Source organism: Bombus bifarius, unplaced genomic scaffold (assembly GCF_011952205.1).
Source record: "Bombus bifarius isolate JDL3187 unplaced genomic scaffold, Bbif_JDL3187 scf7180000008178, whole genome shotgun sequence".
In the NCBI taxonomy this organism is placed as follows: Eukaryota; Metazoa; Arthropoda; class Insecta; order Hymenoptera; family Apidae; genus Bombus; species Bombus bifarius.
In genome coordinates, this window is record NW_022884495.1 from 601,824 (window position 1) to 622,864 (window position 21,041).

Genomic DNA, 21,041 nt, shown 5'->3' on the forward strand with positions numbered 1-21,041 from the left:
TTTTCGTTCTTTCTCGTTTTTGCGAAAAAACAAGATCGCCAATTCTCTTTGTAAGACTCGTCTGGTGGTATCCGAAATAAGAAAACACACGAGAGAGGAGGGACACGTCGTTCTTATCCAGTCATTCATTAAAAGAAAAACAAAAAAAAAAAACACAAAAAAAAGAAAAACGAAAAACCAAAAAAAAAAAAAAGACGAATCGGTATCCGATTGTGTAACGTCCACTTTCGCCTTTAGTTAATCGCTAGACTTTAAGTGAGAGGGCCTTTTGGTTTTTCATTTTGCCAATGAAAAAGGTGATGCCCGTCAAATAGGAACCATACACTCGCTATTGTCTCTAAAAACGTAAAAAAGAATAAAAAAAAAAACGAAAAAAGTAAATAAATAAGTAACGAGAAACAAAGAAAGCGAAGAAAGTGGAATGGAAAGAAACGAAACGAGAAACTGAAAGATATATAATGCAAGCATACGTTGTTCCCTTGTTCGAGGAACCTCTCGCGACTTTTGTCCGCTCGAAGCGAGACGGTCCCTCGGACGCGAACACATACGGCTCCTTTTTGTATATATTTGTACAAAACGGATTTGGCACAATAAGCGAAGAACGGAGCGGCGAAATCGCGCGAAATCGGAAACAATCGTGCGTTCGCGTGGCTCAAGTTCTATCCAGAGACCGATGCACGCTTCGTACTCTGTTGTTGGGACTCTGATTTCCCGCGGGACTTGAGCAACACAATCGTTTCTGTTGGTCAACGGCGCTCTTTTTTTCGAATTACATGTTGCTTCGACGCGGTGATCGCGATCGAAGCAGCTAAGTGTAGAGGCTATCTGCGTTAGCGTAAGCGAATTTATTGTACCGGAGTGCAAAATTGACAAGAGAGTGCGAAAGGATGAGTGACGACGAGATACCGCGGAAAAGAGCAAAAGATGGATCGATCCTTTCGCTACGATATACCTTTGGAACTTTAATGTATTGACAATTTTTTGGTATACAGATCCGAGCAACTTTCGTCGACTCTCCGTAGCGTATTGGATCGTCCTTTGTATCGAACTAACTTCTTTTTATATTATTCTTGACTTTGGACAAATTTGGAATAATTCTAAAGTACTTGTCGACGTCTGTCACCATAAAATACTGTAAGTTGTTGCGATGGTTATTTCACTTGTTTCGTACGAAGTGTTTTCGACAAACTAATTACACGTTGAGAAATGAAAATAAATACGACGTTTAGAAGTAGAACTATGGGAGTTTAGTAGTCGTAAAAGTATAAGAGAAAGTAGAAACGATTCTGTACCGTAGAGGATTTCTGTATACGCTTTCGGCAAATTATAATTCGATGGTTGAAAGGCTTATCGTAGCGAAAGGTTTAAGAGAAAAATGGAAAGACTACTATAGGAGCGGAGAATGCAAGCGAACGAGAAGGGAGGAGTCGACATTGAAAAGAGCACAATTGATCGTAGCAATACTTACAGAGGCTGTACATGATATTTTTTAGTCCGAGGCAGGTAGTTCCTACCTTCGATATCAAAGTTGATCGAAGCGCTCGTTCGAAAAAGAACAAAAAAAAACCAAGGGTTTATTATACGATGTACCCCGATTTTTGCAAAAATGAGAAAATGTTCATAGAAAACGAAAGAGGATAACTGGCAAAAAAAAAGTAAAAAAGAAAAAAAAAAGAGAAGGCTCGCTATAAAAGAAAAGACACAGTTGTTCACGCAGATACGACCTCCTGTTGTTGTTGTTGTATTCCGTTCGTTTCTCCTCGTATTCCGCGATTTTGCGAACCGTCTTTTACTCTCTTTCTGTCCGAGCGATGTAATATTTTTTTTCCACGTCACATTTGGCGGACTGAAAATTACGGTGATGCGAAGAACGACTACCGATCGCGATAATCTTACGAAGATATATCGTGTACGTATTTTGTTCGTAAAAGATCATTTTAAACAGTTTCGATATTTGTATAATATAACCTATAAGTTAACCGAGCGTTAAAATTTGTAATTTCTTGATTGAAAACGTTAAACGAGAGAAATGAAACGAGCGGTTTTGTTAAGAGATTTAAGGCAGACAAGCAGACTAGAATTTAGACAATTTTCACTTACATCGCTATAACTCTCAGCCCGCTATTTGTAGAAGAATCGATTTGTTACGAGTTAACCCGAGAGAGAGCCTTTATCCTCTCGATGCATCGATACGATAAGTATCATTGGTCGTCGAAATCGGTCGTCCAAGCGGCGATCGTTTGCTCTTTTTGCTGTCCGTTTTGCTGTCTTTCGCATTGTTCGCGCGCGATCGTTTTTCTCAAACGCTTGCTCAATTTCCGATTACTATTTTTGGACGACGTTTTGCGGAACAAACGAAGAATATCGGTTGAAAATAATCGACGTACGAATCCGTTTATTGTTCCCTCAGGCAGTGTGTGTGTATGCGTTGATCTTTAAGCGAATATAGCAAAGGTTTAACCTTACTTTTCTCCTCTTCTTTTTCTTCCTTTTTTTTTTTTTTTCTGTTAATTTTTATTTTATACCGTGTCAGTCGGCCACACGAGCGAAATTGGAAATGCACAAAGGAAACGATCGTTTCGTTGCAGCAACAATAATATTAATAATGACTGTTTACGCTAATCTTGGATAATTATATAGAGTTTAGAAATCCGCCCCTTTTGCCTGTCGCATTTTGCATTCGTCCAATTTCATTGTCGACGACCAAAAAGAAAAGCCAGCAACTTTCTCGTCAGACGTCGTTTTTGCCCATTTTTCCTTTCTTATTCCGAGCGAAAGCAAGATGCATGAAGAACGCGCAATCTTCGTTCCAGAGACGAATCAAAGAAAGAAAAATAATGTATTATATATATATTGTACGAATCATTACGAGCAGAGTGTGTTTTTCTCACAGCTGTACCTTGTTCGTTCCGTTTTTGATTTCTTTCCTTTTTTTCTGTTTTTTTTTTTGTTTTTTTTTCTTTTTTCTATCGATTATTCTCTCTCTCATGATAGCTACACAGCAGAAGTACACAGGAAAGCGGAAGTAACGAAATAATACGTCGAATAGCAATTGTAGTAGTGGATAATGAAATTTTCTAGTATACCATACCTCGAGGAACGCGTAAACACTATACTGTTTATCGTATGTATGCAACATGCAAAAGCAAAATATATGTGTTGATGTGTAACAATTGTGCGTCCTCTTTCCTACCATTCTTTCCAATTGTTTCTCGTCTATCGCATGTAAGCAAGCACTTACGGCTATAGTTTCCTTTCTAAAGCGAGTTTCTAAAGTTTCGCTTCTCCTCTCTAGAAGAATTCGATAAATCGAATTGTTCCTCCCTTACGATATATCGGAATTCTTTCTTCTTTTCTTTCTTTTGCCCGTAATTCGACATAGTTACGTAATCTACGACGTTGCCATACTCGTCTTTTTTCGCGTTTTTCTAATGGAAAAAGTATTCCAATTCGAAAAGGTTAACGATATTACGTACACCGTATAGGCGTTCGATATTTTTCCCGCGCAGTACGCTTGCTGCCGGCCGGAAGCGATGGAATCATAAGTTCCGGTACGGAGCGAACGGCCTCTGCGCAAAATTGACGCGGTATCGAGCGTATTGATCCGGTCGACACAGCCAAAGTGCATGCAACGTTGTAGCCCGGTCACAGAGAACAGTCGGCGGGGCCCTCCGCAGGCTTCGCAGGCAGGCAACGTTTCCTGAACTTTGAAAATCAATGCCAATGTTCAGCTGGTGCGATAGCTGGGCCAAAGAGAGAGAAAGAGCCTGTCTGTCCGTATGGGAGGAACGTAGACAGGAAGAAAACGGCAAAAGCAGCATATTGATCTGCCTTTAGCAGACGACTCGAATGCCAGCCACGCTTCACTGTCTGCGCAACCACAGAGACTCCGTACGCCTTAAAGCGGATAGACATCGCGTGGTTTAGCGTGGTTAATGCGTTCAACCGCTGATCGAATTTTCATTTATCTATGCCATGTATTCGGTGAGGAATTTTCATAGGGAATTTTCATCCTTATAACGCAATACGTGAATCGGTTTGACGAAAAGTATCGGTGTATATAGATCGAAACGACGAATCGCGAGCAACAAGGATTCTTTCATATTTCTGTCAAAGAGAAGCAATTTTACGCCCGACGACATAGGAAGATACAGCGTGCAGCAAAATTAACGCACGTATTTACAACGATTACAGATTATAACTGTTACGATGTATCATAATCGTATTATAACGATCGTGTTATATTCGCAAAGAGACAAGTTACCGTATAGCTTCCATTTCCTTAGTTCTTTTCATGAAAGTATAAAATTAGAAGTCTGCAGTCCACTTACGAGTAATAGTAGTAACGTACATGCCTTGTAAACGAGACTGATAATTAACGAAGTAGGTAGCGTAGTTGGCTACCACTTACGGTGAAGCGAGTTCAAATCTCCTAAGGCAAGAAAGGAAAAGGCCCCTCCCGTTGTACAACGGACAATGCTAGAAATTATGGTGTTTTATCGTTGTTGTATATTCGTCGAAGACCACACACAAAAAAAGAGAGAGATCATCGACGTTACATAATGCTGGACTATAGCGGTTCTGACAGTTTGCAAATCATTCAAATAAAAGATTAATTTAACCACACACAATACGAGACAATATACACATAGAAACAATATAGGATTTTTCCAAACGTAAAAATGAGGAGTTGGGTGAAAAAAAGCCGAAAGAAAAATTATAAAAATTATTTTTGTAATTTTGAAAATTAAAGCACGTCTTGATCATTCTTTGCCAAAGCCGAAGACAACGCGTCTGTGATTTTGAACGCTTCGGGAACGTTTTGTTTAAATTCCATATAATTTTTAAAAGATCTGACAAATTTTATTATTTTTGTAAAATTATTCTCGGACTAGGCTGGTTCAGTCTTGTTTTGGCCTGAGCGACAGCGAATATTTTTCTTACGTCGTGTTTAAATAAAAGTAACTTTTACTTTATACGAAGTCACGTACACTGAAAATAACGAGAACCGTCGTCCGGCTGCCAAAGAACAATAACGCACGATCAATAATTACTGTCGAAGATTGCCTGTACAAGGTATCTTCCTTTGGGTAAACGAAACTTTATAAGCCAATTTCTGGTAATTTATTTTAATAGGATCTTTAGGGTGTTCGTATAAATCCAGCTCGATTAGGGTGGATCCTAGACCACGTGTCCTTTATAGTAAAAGCACAGACCCCTTATACGTGGCATGACAACTTTTATTACGCTGGAAGCAGCAATTTGTAACACTGTGGCAGTATAGTACACGAAAGTAACGATATTGCTTAGTAAGAATTAACTTAGAAGGTTAACGATCGTTAGCAATCATTATTGTTTCGTAACGTTATCATTATCGTAACGACCATTGTCGATGAAGAAAATAGCTGTCGAATAGTGAGCGTTTGTCGTATCGAATTAACGGTCGATATAACAAACTATTTTTTAAAAACGAGGAACGAAAAGTGTATGTTCTTCGACGTGAATTATCGACGAAAATTTCCTGGTTACGAAAGACAGGCTTCATCTGGAAGCCAATGTTTGTAAACGGATGCCAAAAGTAACAAATAAATAGAGAATTTACTTTCCATCCAACCTCTTTCTTCCTTACCACACATTGCTTATCAACTCCAATAATCTATAAAAAATTCTCTACAAAAGTTTCTTGTACGACAAACAATGTTCTTTAAATGTAATGGCCCCTTAGGGATGAAACTCAAAATTACACGATATTTTTAGCTTTCATCGACGAGAGAACGATCAGGACACGCTGTAATTTTCAAGATCAAAGAAGTAATTTTACTCGTTTATTTTAGTCTTCTTATTCCACTTCTTTTTTACCCGAAAACCATACGTCGCTTTTTGTTACAGTCGATAACGTAGGAAATGATAAACCATTTGAACGTTTAAGGGCTCGAAGGCAGGTTCTCTCGGTTATTCGATGGAGCTCAAATTTTGCACAAATTATCTCTCTGTTAATCGCAAACATCCCGAGCGATGGCGCGAAGGAAACCTTGAGCAAACTTTTGTCATCGAATCTGAATAATAAGAGTCATCGTAATACGCGGCGAATGCGTTGATTTTTCACGTTCGTGCGTATACCGTAATACTGAGAAAACGCGTGTACACGCAACATCGAAAAAATAACCAACGATTTCTTCCACCGCGAACGTGCTCGTGCCTTATATTATTCCTCCGTAATCGAATCTTTCATTCGCCATTACGTGTCTTATCCGACGAAGAAATTCGGACAGGTTTGGTGAAAGGCGTAGTTTCGAAACGTACGAAGCATCGTTTTTTTCATACGCATTTTTCGATATTTTCGTACAAGCTGAGATCTTGATCCATTAAAGTCCTATTAAAACTTTTACGATTACGCTTATGGTAGAAGCGTATCCCTTGGTACTTTATAAAATATCTTCCTTCCAAGCTGCTATCGAGAGTGATCCGCCATTTACTCGAATTGCGAAAATAGGTAATTTATTTGATTAAAGAAACTCGTTTTCCTTCGAATAGGAAACGGGAAACGTTGATGTTATCGTTAACGATCAAGAGTGCGCGTTAAATTGTGCGATCTTTCGCACGACCGTCTTCTGCTCTGTGCTTCCAACCTAATCACAATGGACGAATTAATATAGAAATACTACGGATACGAATCTATTTATCTTCGTTTCGTAATAAACGTTTTATACGAAATGAAGTAGTCCTTCGTCTCTTGGAAGGTAGAAAGACGGCGAATTTATAAAAATTCCAAGAGATTTTCGGAATCGTCGTGGAGCAAGTTTTAATCGTCAAAGCGATCGTTAAAAAGTTTTAATGGAATTCGAAGCGATACGAATCTCAGAGATGGCACGATACTACGACTCTCTTTGTTTCAGGTTCCCTATGCTTCACGTTTTTATCCGGAATCGACCGAGCTAAATTAATGAAAATAACGTACGAAGCGTCTAACGAGAGAAGATCTTTATTACGGCGATGTTTATACATTATTCAAGCAGCCGAGCGTTTAATCGAGCGATTTGAAATTCCAGCGTCGATTTTTCTATCGTTGCCTATGAATACGACGATAAATATTAATGCTGCTCTGCGTTGAAATCGTGTTATTAAAGTCTATGAATTATTTTGAATTTTTATACACGGTTATTCGACGGCCAGCTTCGAAATTTTAGCATTCCGTGTTTTTTCAGGCTTCGAAACTTCGAAACTCCTAGCTTTATTCCGAAAGTTTCCGCTTCAAAGGCTCTCGGATATTTTCTTTTTGCACAATTTTTTTGTCGGGTATATTCACTTGCATGCACGTCGCATAGATGAATAAACGTTTCGTAGTTGGTAAAGTAGATATTTCTGAATATTCGTCGTTACCAAAAGCGTTCGCGTCGACTCGTTTGATATCTTTCATCGCGAGTTTATCGCTGCTTCGATGTTGCATCTCGTAGCTGAATTCTCGTCGATCGTAATTCAAAGGAACGTTGTTCCATTTAGGTGTCGATTTTATTTGCATCGACGGCGATCGAGCTTCTCTCGGCGAGGACGAGTGACGAAACAAAAAATCGTGAAACGTGCGGAACGAACACGCGGCAACGAAGTGACGATGATTAATCGATACGTCGAATATCGACGAATTAAACAATTCGATAGAACACGATAACGAGACGAAAGTTCGAGTTCCCTCGATTCGAATATTTCAAGTATCGATACTGGCACGTTCGATGCTTGAGAAACTGGTCAATTTGGTGGACGACAGAAAATCGATAACGAGGAAAGAAGCGACTCCCTTTAAGGATCGATATTACCGCGTATAGATAGTTTTTAGAGTGGCCAGCAACCTGTACAATGCCGACGACGTAATGCATGGTTTGATTTTCTATCACGGAACGTGGAAGAGGTGGAAGCTCGACCAGGGCAACCACCCTTGTCGCACAGAAATCAGTAACTTTGTTATCGTCGATTCTTCGACTTACCCGTTTTTAAACGACGATATTTCTTATTTTTCCTTCTTTCGTTCCTTCGCAACGTCGCGACTCGCAACGTACTTACGTTCTCTCTTAATCGATAGAGGGGGCAAGAATACTTTTCTCGAAGAAACAGGAGATTTGCTATTATTTAGGTATCGAGTAGCTTATCGTTGAAAACATTCAAGTTGTATAAATTTTATTTTGCTTTATATATAAATTTTATTTATGTAATTTACGAAAGATGGATGGAATACAGATCGTAACCTTATTTCAATTTGTTGTATATTTAATTAAACCACAGCGTAATCTTGAACAGAATCTTCTTAGCTGTAATTCCAGTTTACGAGTGATACGTGACATTTTACTTTACGCATATACGCACATATAAAATTCATTTACGTGATTTACGGAAAATGAATGGAATACAGGTGGTAACCTTATTTCAATTTGTTGTATATTTAATTAAACCATAGCGTAATCTTTAACAGAATCTTCTTAGCTGTAATTCCAGTTCACGAACGATTCGTAAAATAATTTTTACTGTGTCGTGTTTTTAAATTAATTAAATTCCTTTTAAAACGCTTTATAGCTGGAGCGCAGATTTTGACGCATTCGCGAGAAACTTAAAAGCGTAAAATGCACGTAAAACGAACGCTATATCAACGTAACACGAAATATCAACGTTAAGTATCCGTTAGAATTTTCAACGAATAGAACGTACCCGTTTGATTACGTTTATAAAAATATTAATTCTATCCACGATATTTGCAAACGTTCTACCGATAAATACGATTTGTTCTTTCGTTCGCAGGAGGAAGCCTGACGTTTTAGAGTACTTGGACCTTTGCACGGATCCACCTCTTCGTTTGCCCGCCTCTTCTTGCCACTCGAGGATGCAGTCACAGTCGGCGTGCGATTGTTATTGCAAAACTCGCGTGCCGATAGCGCGACAAAGAGAGGAAATTCAATACGCAAGAAGCGGCATCAGAGGGTCGAGAAGCTCTGTTCGTCGAACAGAAACGGCGAGAAGCGCGAGGAAAGTTACATTAACAGCGGCGAAAGCGGTCAACGATGAACAGGTATCGGTGTAACGAGAAACGCGGTCATATGGCGAATAGAAAAATTGATGGGAATAACAAGCGATAAAAAGAAGAAGAAAAAGAAAACGAAACTAACGCTCGTAAAATGTGGTAGACGTATAGATAAGATACAGCATCGATTTTGGTATTTCAGATCCATGGGATTTTTATTACGATATCGCGAGGATCTTGCGTAATCGATAATCTCAAGCTAGATAATTCTGAGAAAGAGATTTCGCTAATTTCCTATATAGAGATACTTTCAAAGTTTTTTTTTTTATTTATTTATTTACGTTTTACAATTTGTCCAGTAGGACGTTTGGTAAAATATTATAGCTTAGTGGTATAATAATATAACACGTGGATAGCTACCCCCAGTGGGATACCATCTTCGAATTCTTTCAAAGTTACCTGTTGTTTATTCGATCAATCGGGGAGAGACGCGATCGCGAGGAAGCGCGTCAACGGCAGTCGTAAATTCCCGTTACGATCAGCTAATCGACGCCACGAACAGATCGATCTTCCATTACAGTTAGGATAACAGGGACGGTTGAATTAGTATAACACCGAGGACATCGGGGACTTTCCTTTGGAATTTTTGGGAAAGTCCCCAATACCTTAGGCTAGACTTTTTATTATAGCTGTACTTAAATAATAAAACTTGGAAGTAGTTGTTTATGATTTACTCCGATTATGTTTGTCAGAGATTTATGACAGTAGGCTTGGGCTCGTAGTGACACGTCTGGTCGCTAAACGTAGCCACGGTCACGGGATGGACGTTTTTACTTAACAGAGGTATGGAGTAGTTGTATAACTCTCCTTAAAAATATAGTTGACCCGAGGAGTACAGAGAAAAGTACACGAGCGAGTTCCACTTGGACTGTGGACAAGTAAGTGCAGTCCCACTGGGACTTTGGAGAAGTCATTTGCCATCCTGTTCATCCTGTTCACCGTTATTGAACCTAAGATTATTGTCATCGGTATCTCGAGCATCTAATCGCCACGGCTAATTGTCAAATTCTGAAATAATCATATTTGTACCGTTAATTATCATCTATATTGTATAACAACAATGGCTAATCCAAATGAAGGCTCGTTAAACGCCCCTAACCGCAATGATAACTCGACGTGTATTCCCATCAACTTGGTAGAGAAGATAGTTACGCTGTTGCGTAAGGTATAAGAGAAGCAGGTGAACGATCGAAGGGTGACAACCCGGTAAAGAGATGTTAATTAAGAGACGAACCAGCGAAGCTGGGTGACGATGCTGTTGCAATGGGAAACTCTTGCTCGGTGGTGATTGCCCCACCACTCGAGGGTGGAATTCATTTTTACCTGATAGAGCAATAACCATAAGGAACCTCTTGACTCGAAGATGTTTTCTGCCACTTAACCCGTTAACGATAAATCAAAAAGCCTCGTTTTATGACAGTTCCTTAGGATTATTGCGATCCAATTAATTGCGTAGACGTGGCGAGTGGCCGCCTCGACCGAGAGATTCCGGGCTATGCAAGGAGTCACCCGACGAAACACCTGTATCATTTACCTTTCACCACTCTTCTGATACCTCTCTGAATACGATTGTACGCTGTATTTACGTAATTTGGATAATATCAGGTCGTCCGAAAATTTTCTCTCGTTTTATAAGGAAATAATGGATGCGCATTTCCCGTTTTATATTATTTCATCGTGTTGAGAATTGTGGATCTTTGAGGCCGAAATAATGTTATAGGAACACTAAATTTACACCGAGGATTAATAATAAAATAATAATGTATTTATTTCATGGACGATTGCTTATATATTCATCGATACACATTTGCACGCGTCTCAGCACTTTCTTCTATACCCGACTATAAACCGACTCTTCGACGACCCTTAACCGACTGTGGAGTTTACATTCGTCTGTTTTCGAGACGCTTCGGACACACATACTTCCACACACTGATATTCACATACAAGTATCTCTACTACGCATTTAACCTAGTCCAGCACAGAAAATTATACATATCTCAACACATCGAATTACGTACGATCCATTTTGTTCTACCGAAAGTAAAGATCACAACGTTCGACGGATTAGGTTTCGCGTTTGTACAAAGATGCGTCGATGTGAAACACGTGTCTGTAAAAGAAAGGCACTTTTCGGACAATCCAATAGTCGCTCTTTAAATTGCAATTTAGTAACCGCAATAAGTTGCAGTAATAAAATCACAAAATAAGAAAACAGCCGTTTCGTCGCGACTTAATTCCATGTTAGAAAGTATTAGGTCGTCCGAAAATTTTCTTTCGTTTTATAAGGATATAATGGATGCACAACATTTTCCGTTTTATATTATTTCATCGAACTACGTACGATCCACTTTGTTCTATCAAAATAAAGATCACAACGTTCGATGGATTAGGTTTCACGTTTGTACAAAGATGCGTCGTTGTGAAACACGTGTTTGTAAAAGAAAGATACTTTTCGGACAATGCAATAGTCGCTCTTTAAATTGCAATTTAGTAACCGCAATAAGTTGCAGTAATAAAATCACAAAATAAGAAAACAGTCGTTTCGTCGCGACTTAATTCCATGTTACAACAGTCACGCGTAGAAGGTATTAGGTCGTCCGAAAATTTTCTTTCGTTTTATAAGGAAATAATGGACTACTATAAGGAAATAATCGAACTACGTACGATCCATTCTACCAAAAGTAAAGATCACAACGTTCGACGGGTTAGGTTTCGCGTTTGTACAAAGATGCGTCGTTGTGAAACACGTGTTTGTAAAAGAAAGATACTTTTCGGACAATGCAATAGTCGCTCTTTAAATTGCAATTTAGTAACCGCAATAAGTTGCAGTAATAAAATCACAAAATAAGAAAACAGCCGTTTCGTCGCGACTTAATTCCATGTTAGAAAGTATTAGGTCGTCCGAAAATTTTCTTTCGTTTTATAAGAATATAATGGATGCACAACATTTTCCGTTTTATATTATTTCATCGAACTACGTACGATCCATTTTGTTCTATCAAAATAAAGATCACAACGTTCGATAGATTAGGTTTCACGTTTGTACAAAGATGCGTCGTTGTGAAACACGTGTCTGTAAAAGAAAGACACTTTTCGGACAATCCAATAGTTGCTCTTTAAATTGCAATTTAGTAATCGCAATAAGTTGCAGTAATAAAATCACAAAATAAGAAAACAGTCGTTTCGTCGCGACTTAATTCCATGTTACAACAATCACACGTAGAAAGTATTAGGTCGTCCGAAAATTTTCTTTCGTTTTATAAGGATATAATGGATGCACAATGTTTTCCGTTTTATATTATTTTATCGAACTACGTACGATCCATTTTGTTCTACCAAAAGTAAAGATCACAACGTTCGACGGATTAGGTTTCGCGTTTGTACAAAGATGCGTCGATGTGAAACACGTGTCTGTAAAAGAAAGACATTTTTCGGACAATCTAATAGAATACTCGAATTTTAGATGATTTATTCGTTGTCCGATTTGCAGCTCGATAGCAAGAGATCCAGCGCAACTGTTTCGGATTCGCCGGTGCTTAGTCCGGAAACAACGGCCATTCTCGAGAACGTAGAAAAGTTGATGAAAGACGCGCAGATCCAAATGAAGGAGATAAGTTTGTCCGCTACGTGCGGTCGCCTTCAAAAATGCACAGACGTGTAAGTGTCCCGATCGATACGCCTGCTTTTCCCTACGAAATCTACCCGATACTTTGCAACGCGATTGATACATCCTCGAACAACGCTCGTTTTTCCTCTCGGTCGATGGATACGCGCTGCGTATTTAGTTTGTAATTTCATGTAGTAAACTGTGGCTTCGTAACGAACTACGTAGCCACGGAAGAGCGTCGGAAGAGCTGGAGGAAAAGCGCGCGTCGACGATGCTCGTGTCGCGACCGGCATACTTCAAATCCGATGACTGACGATGGAAGAAGAAAGTAATCGGATCCGATCGAAAGTCAAATCATAAGAGTCTCAGTCTTAAAAAGTCACGCCTAGAGTTCGGAAGTGGATTGTAAAGTGGATTGTTGTTAGAAAAAAAAAGTTTTCTTTTTTATTTTTCACCTCAAATTTCTTTTTTTTATTTTGTTATTTTACGAAACTCTCTCGCTCGTCAATTCGCTCGTTTATTTAAATCGGTCGGGGGACAGTCGGAAAATTTGAACTCGATTGCGTTTGACGGTTGAAAATAACGGCGACATCGTTTTGCCTCGGAGTTTGATTATTAATACAATATGTGTGTGCGTCCTACGATATTGATGCTCCGAGGCAAAACAACAATAAGATTTGAATTTATTAGCGTGCCGCCACAGATCATTCAACAAGGAAGATCTACCGTCTTCGAGTAAATAATAAATCGATAACATCCACGTACCGCGTCTGTCGCGCGTGTTGCTCGTGTCTCGTCCGGTTTCTCGTACGATGCTGTAGGTTAAATGGTTCGAAAAATTCTCGCTCCTTCGTCGAATTCTCAACGATATCGATACACAGCCTGACGTTTCTTTCAGACATCCGGACGAGGCGGCGTTCGACGACGAGAACGATCAACTCTTGTACATCCGTGAACGAGTGGCCTACAAGTTCCAAGAAGCGAACGGCTGGATCGACGAGGGATCCAGCGATCGTCGACCTGGTCGCGAGCAACGCGACGCGATCAAAGCCAAGAGGACGGTCGATCTAACGGCGCCTAAATTTCAAACTTCCGACGATCGTTACGAGGAATTCTCGCGACGAAGGAAGCGATACGTTCAAAGATTCGGACTTTCCTCTTCGTGTCCGGCGCCCGAGGACGACGAGCGCAGAGACGAACATCGTATTACGCGTCCTCCGCCAGAGGACACGCGGAGAGACGACAAGAGGGCGAACGCGTTCTCGGTGCGGATGGGTCCTTCGGTGAATATCAAGGGAGACCTGGTCACCCAAAGCTTGGCAAGCATTCGCATCTCACCGGATCCGTCGTTCGTGCAAGAAAGTCGCAACGTCGCCACTTACGTGGTTCGTCGTGACTTTCGCGGCAAGGACGGCTCTCCGAGAAAGAGGGAGAAAGTCGTAAGAATAGCGGAGGATGGCGAAAGTAGGACGAAGGGGAAATCGAAGAGGGCGAGTTGGAAAGGCCGCGTGGAGAGTGGCGATGGATCGGACGCGGCGCGCGTTCCTGGAAAATCGGAAACAGTTGTGGCAGAGGGATCCTGCGATGGTTTGGCGAAGGACGAAAAATTGGACGATAAACTGGACGATAAACTGGACGAAAAATTGGACGAAAAATTGGGCGAAAAATTGGGCGATGTACGCGAAACGACAACGAAGGATCTCGAGAGCGAGGGGAACCTGGAGTCGACGGATCGCGACGACGAGGTCGCGTTGAAGGAGGATTTCAGAGAAACGATCGGGGACAATTCGAACGACGAATCCGAGAGTGAAATTATCGAGGAAGGGACGGACGATTCGGCGATGAAGATATCGGCAAGGGGCAACCAGAAGCAAGTGAGATTCGACGAGCGAGTCTCGCAGAGGAAGGAATCCCCTGGAGAGGAAATAGTCGAGGACGAGAGTCCACCGCGAGCGAAGAATCACGAAAGTCTCGTCGAGTCGCAAAATACGGAAGGAGCGGATGCAATTTGCGAGGAGAATTCGAAAACACCGTCGACGTTCGTCGAACGTTTGGAAAGCCGACGAGCTTCGAACGGTCAATCCGAACGACTCAAAGCCTCTTCGAGGAAACTTCGAACAAACGACGAGCAGGTTCCGTTATCGAGCAAGGAGGTGGAAGAAATGCGCAAGACCGATAAAAGAAGACGCAAGGAGGTTTGCGAGAAGCGAAGAACGGAGGAGGATGAGCGCTACAAGGCGATAGATAAACGTTTCGCAGACATCGTTCAAACATATTGCGACAGAGACGAGAAACAAGCGGGGAATTACGCGGAGGACAACGTTTCGTCGTCGAGCGCGATCTTTACGGAAGATAGCGAGGAATCGGACGATCTTTGCAATTTGTACGAACCTTCCGTGGACGAGCTGGACCAGGTGTTGCTTTCGTACGATAAGATAATCGAGAGCGTCGTTCGATCGACGAAAACGATAGACAGGTTTCTTTCGCGACCGGAGCTCGACGAATATCGCGCGCAAGATACGACGAGAGGAAAAGCCGACGGGAAATACACCGCTGATACGGTTGCGATGAACAGCGCGAAGATCGCAACGGTGGAAACCGATGGAGCGGGAAATTTATCGAAACAAATTACGGCTGATCTGGCTGATCGGTTTCACGCGCGCGCTAAACACAACGCGCTATCGAAAATAAAGAAGAACTCGACGATTAGGTCGGGGAAATTTGCAAAGCGGAATGCAGCGATTGAGTTGGAAAATTGGGAATTCGATCGGAGTGCAGAGATGCAGGTGGAAGAACGTCGAGATCGGACCAAATCGACGATCGAAGATAAACGATTGCTAACGAGGAATAAAGCGAACGCGAACGAAGAACGCCAGCTTGATAGGATCGAACGAACGAAAGCTACAACGTGTTTAAAGTCGCCCGTATCGAAGAGAAACGAGGATGGTTCGAGGAGAAGGTGTATCGCGCCGAAGGTCTCGGACAAATTTACGGCGCGAATTTTCGCAACGAACTCGAGGACGAAGGATGGAACGTCTCCTCCTCGGAGGAGAACGTCGAACGAAGAAACCACCGGCTCGAGCGAAGATAACAGCAGGAATTACGAAACGACGACAAACGGTACCAACGAGGCGAGAGACATTTTTCCTCGTAAAACGCGTTTATTTCGAATCGTGAACGATAGCTCGAGCTTGACCGCCTCTTCGATCTGGCCGCAGTCTTCGAGCACGGATACGAAGAGCGCGAACGATACGAAGATGTCGCAAGAGACGTGCAGGTCACCGACGATGAAAGACGAGTCTCGCGACGAGAGGGCCACGATTCTCAGGATAAACGCGCTGAAATCGAAGGAAGGAGAGGTCCAGAGAGGTAATTTCGACGACACGACGTTGCGCAATATCGTTCGCCCCGCTGTCTTAAAGGATGTTGCAGCGGAAGAGAAGATGGAGGCAAACTTGATGGCGCTCGCTCTTCGAGAAGAAACACGCTTCGTAGAAGATAAAATAAAGAGCATGCTGAAGGTAAACGAGATAGTGCCTCTGATGGCGAAGAGCTTGTTGCAGAGTTTGAAGAACGACGAGGCCGGTCGTGGAAACTCGCGGTCGCTAGTTTCCGGCAAATCGTCGATGTACAACGCGGTTTCGAACGACGTTCCTTTGGTCGGAGCGACGAAATCGGATGACGAGTCTGAGAAACGAGATTCGCAAGTGGAACACGCGCGGCTTGAAACCAACACGAACGAAGAAATTATCGAAAAAGATATTTCGATAAAGGATAAATCCGAACGCGACAACGCTGTTCTTAACGAGTCGATTCCTAATACCGAGAACCGATCGTCTTTAAAATGTAACCTTGATGTATCGAGAAACGAACATTCTGCAGATAAAATAGACGGCGATATCGGGTTGGCGGAAGACGTTAAAATAAGCGGTGGAATTGATAATACGAAAAAAGATTCTGAAAAGAATGACGAGAATAGTATCTCGAAGAACGATGCGAATTTGCGGATAGAAGTAAGCGAGAAAGAAAACAAAACCTCTACGAGAACTGCGTCTAATATTATTCGCGAGCCAATCGGGAGCAAAGAATGCCACGTTGCTGAAACTTTAAGGAATAATCTGCTGCGGGATATCGATGAAAGAATGAATTTACACGACAATGAGGCAGCTGTGAAGGATATTAACGAAACCTGGCTGAAAACGAACGACGACAAAGATGCGAAGCGTGACGACCTTGAAACTTGGAACAAAAGATCGGCATCTTCGAACGATGCGGTTGGTGAATTGAGAGAAGAGAAATCTGTAGAATTATGTTCGCAGAAAAATTCAGGCAAAAACGAACAGTTTGATAATAATATTTCGCAGGGTTTATCGTCTGATTCTTTGCGCGATTGCGCGTCTCTTCGATCTTCCTCGAGGAACCTTTCGAAAACTTCGTCGAATAATACGAAACTTTCACAGGAAGCGAATAAATTCGAGCAGATGGAAACGAGCAACGCGATTGCTGATAAAATAAGCGATATAAATAACTCGCATTTCGATAGCTTATTCGAGAAAAAGAACATTTTATCCGATGTGTATGACGGAATGGACAAAAAGTTCTTCTCTTCTACGTGTCTTGATGGCAATATCAATTATTCAAGTTTGCTCAATCAACGGCAGAGGTAAAGGAAATATCTTAAAACACGCGCGATTTCAAGTAATTTAATTAATTAATCGGTCATTATACGTGTAATGTTTGGTCGTATTAAGTAAAAAAAATATTTATGGAATTATATCTACGATTATTTAATTACTGTCGTTATTTTCTTTAATCGATTTTCTTGAAATTGTACTATTCTCAAATTATACTTTTTACAGGCTTTCTAATGGCACGTCTACGATATCAACGATAGAATCGAACAAGGTACGAAATATTCGTTTAACATTCAATGTGTCCAACGTAATAATTAAACTGCGAATATTTGTACAAGCTCGTATTTTTACGAATATAATTAAAATAATAGAATCCAGGCAGGAGTTTGTTTTCTCTGTTAAATATTATAACGTATTCTGTATATTTAAGCATCTTGAAATTTTGTATAATCCGTTTTCAATAGAGTAGTCCAGCAATAATTCATTTGGCAGGAAGTCTCCTGCCTTTTGTATTAAGAATATATTATCATGTTGGCAATGGTGAGAATTAAAACGAATTTGCTCGATTTTATTAATTTTTAATTAAATTTCTTTAAAGTTATCAAAGTTCTTTTTAATTAATTTTAAATTTAATTTTTAGTTGATTTTATTAAATTTTAATTTTTCCGAATAAAATCAATAAAAATAATTAATATTTAAATTTGTATATTTTCTAAATTCTTCGTCTAATTACGTCTCATTATCTCAGATGGAAATTTCGGATACTTCACACTCCGAAGGGGAACTATACATGCCAAGTTCCGGTTCATATTCTCTCGGAGAAGTTCGAACGTTGACAAAGATTCGATCAGATGGCGAAAACACCGATGATTTCGATAATAACGTCGCGATTTTCGTTACGAAAGAGATGTTGACTTCTTGGAACGAATCTTCAAAGGTAAAATAACAAATTTCGTAATATATATATATATATACATGAAATAATATTAAAATTATACTATTTTATAATGATACGTATTAGTATCAAAATTATTCTAATTAAAATCTTAAAATTAAGATCTTAGTAAGAAATTAAATTATTTAAAGAAATTTCAATGCTATATTATCATATTGTTAATTGAACCTTTATTATGAGAACTATACTTTTTAATTATACTTAATCGATTTATTTTTAGTCTCTCATACAGAGCATGGGAGAAATTTAAAATTGCTGATTTGATAGAAAGCGCGTCATAGAAACATGAACACGAAGAATGTATATTGCAAATACTGCAATTGAAGATGCAACGACGGTGACACATTCCCGAATATTTATGATTTGAAAGGACCATTAAATACACGATAAAAAATATCATGAAAGTATTGTAAATAAAATGATAATTTTAGATAATCATGTTATGTGTTGGATTATTTTAAGTGTCGTGTAATTAAGCATAAATAATGTGATATGTGCTTGTCATTATTATATCGCGATAACCTGTGATCATATATTACACTATCTAAAATAAATATAACGATAACCCAAGTTGTACATGAGAATAAAATTTGAGGAAATACTTTGCTTTAAGAAAATAAACTGATTGTGTAAAATGTATATAACCAAAGGGATTACAATACCGTGGAGTATTTCTTAAATCATGCAAACATAACCTTACATTTCGGGGAAAAATATGAAATTAGTTGATACAAGAATTTCTGAGACAACGCATTAATAGAGTATAATTTATCTAACGGTTATTATTAAAATAATGTACTGTATACGCTTTAATGGATAAAAATTATACTCGACATAAGAAAACAACGCGAAAAAAAATGTGCGACAAGTATGTTATCGGTTACTCGATATCCGAAAAAAAACGACAGAAATTTAATTGGAATGACTTTTGTAGTGTTTGTGAGTCTGAAGGGTTTCTATTAAAAATGGTAAATAATTTTTTAAGCTTTCTGAAATTATTATTAAATAGTTATGCCATACGTTATGCCTCACGTTATAATAATGTGAGGTTATGTATAAAATGTTTTATTTATAATTTATATACGTCTATAATATTTTATCAAATATTTTAGAATTGATACGTTAATTTCAGATTGATATAAACTCTGATCTTGAACCTCAGGGACCATTCCATGTTTTTATATACAAAATGACAGACAAACTAGCACATGCTGAATATGGTGATCAATATGTATGAACAAATTTTTTATATTTATTGTGATTAACAACGTTATGACAATTGATTTATATTCCAGGCCAAAGCAATTATCTCAAGAATGAAAGAATACTTCTACCAACATCCCGAAATAATAGTTATTGACCCTTTGGACAATATTAGGATTTTAATAAATCGTTATAAATCATACGAAATCTTACAAGAACAGCTACAACTCGATGGTAAATACAAATTCTTAATACTTAGATTTGATAATTTTTTATTAAAGTTAATAAAATATCGAATAACAAATTATTGATCTATATATGGCTCATATGATCTATATATAAAATATGTGAATTATATGATTATACGATCTATCTTTTTATAGGGGTATTTACTCCAAGGTTTGTAGAAATTAAAAGTAAAAATGCTATTGAGAATATATCGCTGTTAAAAATGGCAGGTATTAAGTTCCCATTTCTTTGTAAACCACTTGTGGCTCAGGGCTCCAACGATGCGCATAAGGTAATTTAATCGCTGGAAAACATATGAATGTTATTTAAATATTAATAACAATCATGCTTTTTAGATGATGGTGATTTTTAATGAAGGGGGTGTGAAGGATTGTCAGCCTCCTTGTGTGGCTCAACAATTTGTCAACCATAATGCGATTCTTTATAAGATATATATAGTTGGAGAAAACTTTCACGTAGTCGAAAGACCTAGTTTCAAAAACTTTTATGAAGAAGACTGTACTGCATTAAACACAATATTTTTTAGTTCTCATGATATATGTAAGAGCGATTCCAGGTCTAAATGGTCAATTCTGACAGAGGAAGACATTCCATTAACCGTAAAACCAAAACATGAAATACTAGAGAAGATTGTTAAGAGAGTTACGGAACTTTTTGGATTGCTTTTAGTTGGTGTGGATGTTGTTATTGAAAATCATACCGGAAAATATGCGATCATAGATGTAAATATGTTTCCTGGGTATGATAGCTATCCTAATTTCTTTGAACAATTAATAAGCTGCATAAAGAAGCTATCAATTGAAAACAGAGATTTGCAGCAGCATTCTAAAATTTATACACTAAAAAAGTGTTTAAGCGATGACTTGGATTCTGGCTTTGAAAGCGACGAAAAGAAAAAATATTCTACAAAGAATAAATAATATAAATAACAAGAAAGTGAAGGAGATTAATAAATATATCAAACTGATATTCCAGTTCACTATATTGTAACAAGTACAAAATGATATTATTTGATGAAGCAATGTATGCTTTTTTTATAATGACTTATTTCATGTTTACCCTTGACGGTATTTGAAACTGTTATAGCAGATCTGCGTTTTGTGACCTCGCTACTTTCTAACATTTTTGGGTTGTTTGTTCATGGTACATAGTTATAGTAGGGAAAGATTAATTTTGTTTATTAACTATATTGACATTTTTTAATAAATTTTGCCCATTATGGTAAGAAACGCATGACTGCCAAAGAATATTTTGTACTTTTCACTTGTATACTATATTTGCATAAATGGTTGAATAAAACACCTCTGGGATTAATATATGTAACGT

General features: G+C 39.0%; 2 protein-coding genes across 3 annotated transcripts; both read left to right on the forward strand.

The window, feature by feature from the left end:
• Positions 1–6,355: 6,355 nt before the first annotated feature.
• LOC117209623 lies at positions 6,356–18,778 on the forward strand. The gene is made up of 7 exons (XM_033451854.1): positions 6,356–6,493; positions 8,785–9,052; positions 12,558–12,724; positions 13,573–17,337; positions 17,534–17,579; positions 18,057–18,245; positions 18,484–18,778. The coding sequence occupies exons 2-7, from the start codon at positions 8,867–8,869 to the stop codon at positions 18,511–18,513; spliced, it is 4,383 nt and encodes a 1,460-aa protein (XP_033307745.1). The 5' UTR covers positions 6,356–6,493; positions 8,785–8,866; the 3' UTR covers positions 18,514–18,778.
• Positions 18,555–21,033, forward strand: LOC117209626 (inositol-tetrakisphosphate 1-kinase-like). Of its 2 annotated transcripts, none has more exons than XM_033451860.1 (5): positions 18,555–18,672; positions 19,396–19,494; positions 19,559–19,700; positions 19,850–19,986; positions 20,051–21,033. In XM_033451860.1, the coding sequence occupies exons 2-5, from the start codon at positions 19,453–19,455 to the stop codon at positions 20,633–20,635; spliced, it is 906 nt and encodes a 301-aa protein (XP_033307751.1). In that variant the 5' UTR covers positions 18,555–18,672; positions 19,396–19,452; the 3' UTR covers positions 20,636–21,033. The 2 variants fall into 2 exon arrangements, with proteins under 2 accessions (XP_033307751.1, XP_033307750.1); XM_033451859.1 differs by lacking the exon at positions 18,555–18,672 and adding an exon at positions 18,918–19,231.
• Positions 21,034–21,041: the final 8 nt, after the last annotated feature.